The sequence below is a fragment of the Astyanax mexicanus genome, chromosome 19 (assembly GCF_023375975.1).
Source record: "Astyanax mexicanus isolate ESR-SI-001 chromosome 19, AstMex3_surface, whole genome shotgun sequence".
Lineage (NCBI taxonomy): Eukaryota > Metazoa > Chordata > Actinopteri > Characiformes > Acestrorhamphidae > Astyanax > Astyanax mexicanus.
In genome coordinates, this window is record NC_064426.1 from 36,007,198 (window position 1) to 36,014,019 (window position 6,822).

The following is a 6,822-nucleotide window of genomic DNA, read 5'->3' on the forward strand; positions in this document are numbered from 1 at the left end:
CCCTTTTAAGGTTAAATGCTTGGATTGCTGTAAGTTTGGGTGTTAATATTTAAATGTGCAGAAAATGTCTGATTCTGTAGAAACAAGATTTTGGCGAAAAAGGAAAGTGTATGTTTACATTATGGTGTTTGATCTGTAGCATTTAGCTGAGTGAAGTGGATTAGCACCTGATTTTAGCCTAATAGCAAAAGGACATTTTTTTATATTAAAAAGTACCTTATTCTAATTAATAAATGCTCACAAACATACTAAATAGTTCTTAATATGTTGTGGCTTTTAAGGAAACATTTTTTTAGTCCAATGCTGCTAAATAGTTTAATTAATAATTAAGGATGAATTAGTGGAGGTGGTGACTTGTTGCTTTTGGGCTGAAACTGAATAATTTTGCTAAAACTTAAATTCAGAATTGACTCACTAGTTGGGTTGTGAATTTTGTAGAGTCCCAACAGCCTGATTTTGAACATAGATTTAAGCCTTTGTCCCTTAGTCCTTTTAAACAGTGACTGAGTGTAATATTTGAAGCTTTGAAGATTTACTGCGTAAATCCTGATCTAGCACATGGCGTGCCTCAGTCAGTTCCAAAAGAACAGCGTGACTTTCTCCACCTCTAATTCCTAATCAGACATGATTGTTTGACTTTAATTTGACAGGTATTCAACCATGATTGTGAAGTCTCAATCATTCTGACATTAAATGCCAATCTGTAATCTGAACAGTGGTATTTTGAGCAATTTTGGTAAATTGCATTTTGCCTTTGCCCAGTAATGTTCTATTTTATTTCCCCCAGGTAAATCTTAATTTGTTGCTGCTGCACATTTCATTCCCAGTCAGAATTATTTATAGGTATCAGGTGTGTTGGTGGTTGAGACATTGAACGTCTATGCGCAACCATGAATTTACATCTACATGTAAATTGTCAGTTTGTATTTATTGAGGTCATTTCTTATCAAATCAAAGTAATTGAACGTATTGAATGCAATAAACGGTAAGTGTTCTTTCTTGTTTAACTGTTTATTCTTCTAAACATGCAAATTTAGAACAGTTCTAAAACACTTGTTTTCCTGTGCAAACTGGTTAAAAAACGTAAAATTGGGTTAAACATTCTATATAAACTTGTGTAGCATTCAGAATCCAGAGTTTTCCCATTTGTGGATAACACCACCTCATGCCAGTGAGCTAACACCTCATGTGAGACTAGGGTTCAATTCCCAATCTGAGTAAAAAATACTGTTATACACCAATAATAGTCCAGGGGCAAGACTGCTAACGCTACATTGGTCCACATCTGTAATGGGAATAACTTAAGTTTAGTGTAAGCTTTGGGGCAGATGCAACACAAAGCACATGGAGCAGATAGGACACTCAGACTTACACTGGCAGTATTCCACTTGCTTATTTATTAGTTCATACATGAACTAAGGAAGCACCAAGGCACATTTATGGTGTTACAACCACAATCAAACAAAAAGACGCTAGTTCAGTGGTTTTGTGGTACAGCACAACACACACTCTGCACATTCACTATGCTCTTAGCATAGCTACACACATGCCCACATACTTCACATAAGGGGTACATAAAGGGACAGTGTACACACTACTGAATACTGACTGTTACAACTTGTGCAGTGAAAAACTTGGGACAGTTTGTTTCCAGTAGATTCTCAACATTATCTTGAATGCTGCACAACACTGAGTAATTCTTTAGCCAGGTTATCTAAAGTGGGGTGCTTCCTGTTTTATGGTTACCCACAAATATCTTCTTGTGGTTTGTAATTGTTTTTTAATATAATTGAGCTCCTGCTATTTTAAAACTCCTCACTTCTGAATCTGTGTATGGTGTAAACACTGCTGTTTGTAATTCAGTCAGAAATAGCAGTAAAGGCTTGTGTGGGAGTAGCTGTAGCTAAATTAGCCTCAGCAATAGCAGTGGCTCGGTTAGCCAGCTTTAGCTGTCTCTGCCCACATCACCACGATGGGCTGCTTCTCACTGTCCACACCAAATCACTGAAACAGCCCAGCTCACACACTGCTATACAGCTCCCACATGGAGCATACACTTCAAATGACTCTTTAAAACGTTTATCAGGAGCTAAAGACATCAACGTTGAATCAACATTCAAATCAGCTCGTATTGGGAAGGCTCAAAATTGTATGGAAGCAGAAAAACATATTTTTTAACTCGCTCTCTCTGAATATACATCTCTGAGAAAAAAGAACAGTAGCCTACAACTACAAACAAAAAGCTTTTTACTACAAGTAACCTAGCGAAAACTGTTAACAGAGAATATGAACATAAAACAAATATATTGTTACCCCCCAGGTATGGTGAAGAATTCGTGCCAAATAAAAAAAAATCCCTCCATCCAACTGTTTTTTTGAAATTGTATGGTTATGAAATGTAAAATGCTAATTTAAAAGGCAGAATGTTGAGGAAATTATGTTGATTCAATGTTAAAATTTTAACGTTTTAATTAAATAATTTAATTTATTAACAGACATTTTTTTACTATATTTCAACCATTTCAATGTCAAAGGTCGGTTGTGTGCCAGCTTAGGTATTTTCAGTACTTCTAGTTGTGTGGGGGAGCTTCAATACACACTGAATAAAACTAGAAGAGAATAAATCTTTTTTCATTTTTTTTTATTTTTGTTCTTGCAACTTTTAACAAAAATATGACCTAACTTACTTTTCTGTAGAAAATATGAATGTATTAATTTTTTTCTGAAATTATGTTTGAAAAAAAATGGAAATTAAAACTAGAAAATTTGAAAAAATGAATATACTTAATGGGAAAATGAATTAAAGTTTAACACCAATTTTCAAATGACAATTTAGGTAATACCTTTTACACTGATCAGATTTCTGTTACAAGATGCAAAAAAATGAAAAAAAAAAAAAATATATATATATATATATATATATATATTTATTGTGCGGAGAAGAAATGGAAAACTGGACAATTATTTTTTAATATACTAAACTGGAAGAAAAACGTATATTGAATTTTTGAATTTAGCCTCTAACAGTCAAAATTTGATAAAATCAAAAGCAAACTTCACTTTGATAGTTAATATCTGGTTACCTGGATATCTTACCAGCAAAAGACATGTTTTTATAGGATTACCAGCTTTTCAACCACCCATCATATACCTGCTTAGACCAGGGAAGTGGTTTTATAAACATAAAACTGACAGGCTAAAAGTAACGGGGGAACAGTATGTAAACTGATCATGACTGAATACCTCAGGGGATGGCTCAAACCTGTGTTCTGAGGTGTTATCTTGTGAATGAGTAGTTAAACACTGGGGAGTGTGGCAAGGCAAGGTCAATTTCCATTTTAAACCCATATACCACAAATGAGTATAAATTATAGCTGCATTTTCCTATACATACACATAAAAACGCAAACATACTCAAGGTTTACATGATTATTGAACATATGAACCAAATATTTCTAAATGACTATTTTTTGTGAACAATGTACTTGTTATAAGAAAAACTGTAAAACATGGTGGAAAAATAAGCTCCTTAGATATTATTCAAAAGACCGAATACCTTTGGACCACCTCAAAAAATGGCCGTTTTCTCTTGTCCCACACATTGGGTGACCAACTCCTTTGGCAAATTTAACAATTAAAATAAGATCTTAATAAATGACTTCCTCTTGTATATTGTTGATATGCATCTCCTTTACTTATGAAAACAGCTTCTTTGGACTACATTGTTTTGCATGTTACAGTTTTTATGCTATTAAGTCGTGTCCCACAACATGCGCTCAACCCTGTTACCATAAGGAATTTTACCTGGCAGAGAAAGAGTTAAAAACATTTGTCTACTGGCACAAAGGAAGTGACATCACAAGGACATTTTCTGCCCACATGGCATAACCAAGAGTAAGTGCTCTAAAAATTTACAAGTTTTTTTTTCAAATATGTTTGTTTTAAGTGTGTGTGTCACTCAGTGAACGCAACCCTGTTACTCATATTGTAAGACTAATATTAAGTACAGTTCAAATTTATTTTATATACTTATATAACCATGTTTGTCCTTGATCTTGTATACATAGCTAAATTTTACAGTTAGCATCTGTTCCTGCGTTAAACCACAACTTAGCCTAGATTTGCAACCCTGTTACTCGCAACCCTGTTACTGTAAGTTACCAAATATATTGCATAATCTAATTTAAAAAAACTGCTTTGATACCTGAGCTTGACGAATCAAACTTTTTGATAGTCTATTACCTGTATTTAATAAATATCTGACTAAAAATGATCAAATTGAAGATCAAATTTTCAGAAGTGACCACCCCTGAAATGTACCAAAATCCTGGAATGTCCCTTTTATTAAAAAAATACTCGTTGGGACATGGTTTGCAGTTCGATTATAACAGTAGGAAAAAAGCACCAATGAGCTGCTCAATTGATTTAAGTGATTTAGTTATTTTAAATAAATATTTCCCACTGGGTCTGGGCCAAATACATTATTATTGAGGAGATAATAATGAAATATGTTTTTTATAATTCTCAACTCCAAGGTCTATTCAAGGATAATGCCAATCATCTTGTTGCTTACCTTACGAGTGAAAGGGGTCAATCTGCAAGTAGGAAAACCTCCTTCAATGAGGAGATCTGTGCAAGCGCAGCAGCCATAACAAACCAAAAACATAATGTTTTTTATTGTGCATTTTGAAGCCAAATGCTTTAAACTATACACAGTGTTCTCTACGCTTTATAAAGCGCAAATGTTGACTGCTTCACACAATAAACAAAAAAAAACTTATTGAAAATATTTGAGTCCATGTGACTTGGTGACAACGTGTACAGAACAGGCCCACAGTGTATGCAGGCCTTATCTGTAAAAAAAAGATCTCTGTAAACATTATTCTGGCCATTTTAAATCATTGAGGAAAAAAATATAGCAGAAAGCAGATCAAATCAAATCTAAATTGAATCCAGTATGTGTGGACAGTAGTGCTGTACAGGTCACAGTTATCTAGTTCTCTATCTAGTTTGCACAGTATTGTTGAGTCTATGATGTTGTTGAGTTTTGTCTAAAGATTCTGGAGACCTGAAGTTAACCTGAACCACAAAGCACACTGAGCATGTAGAGCTCAGAACAAAAAATCAAGATTAATTTTTACTTCAGTTGTAAGTACTCAAACTGAACTCATATGACAGTGTTAGTGCTAAAAAAAAGCCATATTAAACATTTTCTTGAATTTTATTTTTCAAGAATATCCAATTTTTTTTATATAATTTTATTTCTAATTTTTCCCATTTTTCGCCCCAATTTACACGGCCAATTACCCAACCCACTCATTAGGACTCCCCCTATCACTAGCAATGCCCCAACACACCAGGAGGGTGAAGACTAACACATGCTTCCTCCGATACATGTGAAGTCAGCCACCACTTCTTTTCGAGAATTGCCGAGCAGCATCACAGCGCGCTTGGAGGAAAGCGCAACGACTCGGTTCCGATACATCAGCTCACAGATGCCCTGTGCTGCAGGCATCACCCTAGAGGAGATGTGGGGAGAGAGAGCGCCATCTACCCACCCGGAGGGAGCAGGGCCAATTGTGCTCCCTCTGAGCACCGGCTGCTTGATGGCAAAGCTGCATGAGAGGGGTTCAAACCTGCGACCTCCCGCTCATAGTGGCAGCACTTTAGACCACTGGACCAATCGACGCCCTTTATCATTTTTAAAATCTTTTTTTCCAGAATCTCTTTGTTTTTAACAATTAACCAAGCTGTTACTGTTTTAGAACTCCTCCACAATGACATGCCCACAATGACGTATTGTGTCCCATTGTTTTAGACCAGCAATTCTCAACTGTTCGGTCCAGTGCCAAAGGTAGATACATTTAAAAAATATATATTTTAAATAATTAATCTCATAACCCATTTGTTTTTGTACTCGTTTTTTATATTAGGGGAAAAAAAGAGACCCCTGTTTTAGACATCAAATACAGATCTGGTTTTCAAAGTAGTGGAATCTTCTTCACGATAAGTCAGATATTTTTTCTTATCTTTATAGCTCTAATAAATCTTCATTCTTCTTTTTTTTCTCTGCTGTCTGCTTATGGTCCATTTTTCCCAATTGTTTGGTCTAGTCTACAACCATGACAATAGAGCTCTGATTGGTCAGTCCTATTCCTATAATGCAAAATATACTTATTGTTGTTAAAATATAAATTTGGTGGGAAGGTGTGCCAGTGGTTCATTTTCAATGATGAGTCCGGCTTTTGTCAACCAACAAATCCATATGTGGAGTTATTGTAACAGACCAACATTACCTTAATATAAGGTCCTGCAACCAGAACTTGCGCCATGGCCAGCTGCCTTGCAAAGGCATCATCTCTGATGATGAAAATGTGTTGTATGCTGTTGTATGCACAATCAACCCTCCACAAAACAGACCACAAAATCTGCAGGAACTACATGAGAAAATAAAGCTGACTGAGCTGGATTATTGCAGCAGGACACCATTAGGAACCTCATAAGTGTTACAATCTGAATTTTTCATTTAAAATTGTTCCAAAAATCGTCAGTGCGCCTTATAATCGGGTGCTCCTCATGTATTCATTTTTTCCCAGTCAGTTTATAAAGAGCAGCAAAGCTACTCCGCTAAAAAACATCATTATACAGGAGTTTCAGTTTAGTTCTCCAACAGCATTAGCCGCTAACCACGCTAAGTGCTAGCTCTTTAGCCGTTGAGTGATGAGTATTATCAGCCTGTAGTTTGCTGCTAACCCTGGCTAGCACTGATGGAGCGGCATTAGCAACTAGTGGTTAGCTGCTAATGCTAAAGCTTCAGTGGAA

General features: G+C 35.6%; 1 protein-coding gene across 1 annotated transcript in view; it reads right to left on the minus strand.

Moving 5' to 3' along the window:
- mrc2 (mannose receptor, C type 2) overlaps window positions 1–6,332 on the minus strand; it is a 75,330-nt gene extending 68,998 nt beyond the window's left edge. The window contains exon 1 of the mRNA XM_049467876.1: window positions 6,297–6,332. Within this exon, the coding sequence (XP_049323833.1) occupies window positions 6,297–6,332 (36 nt within the window). The remainder of the gene's footprint in view (window positions 1–6,296) is intronic.
- Between the last annotated feature and the right edge of the window lie 490 nt (window positions 6,333–6,822).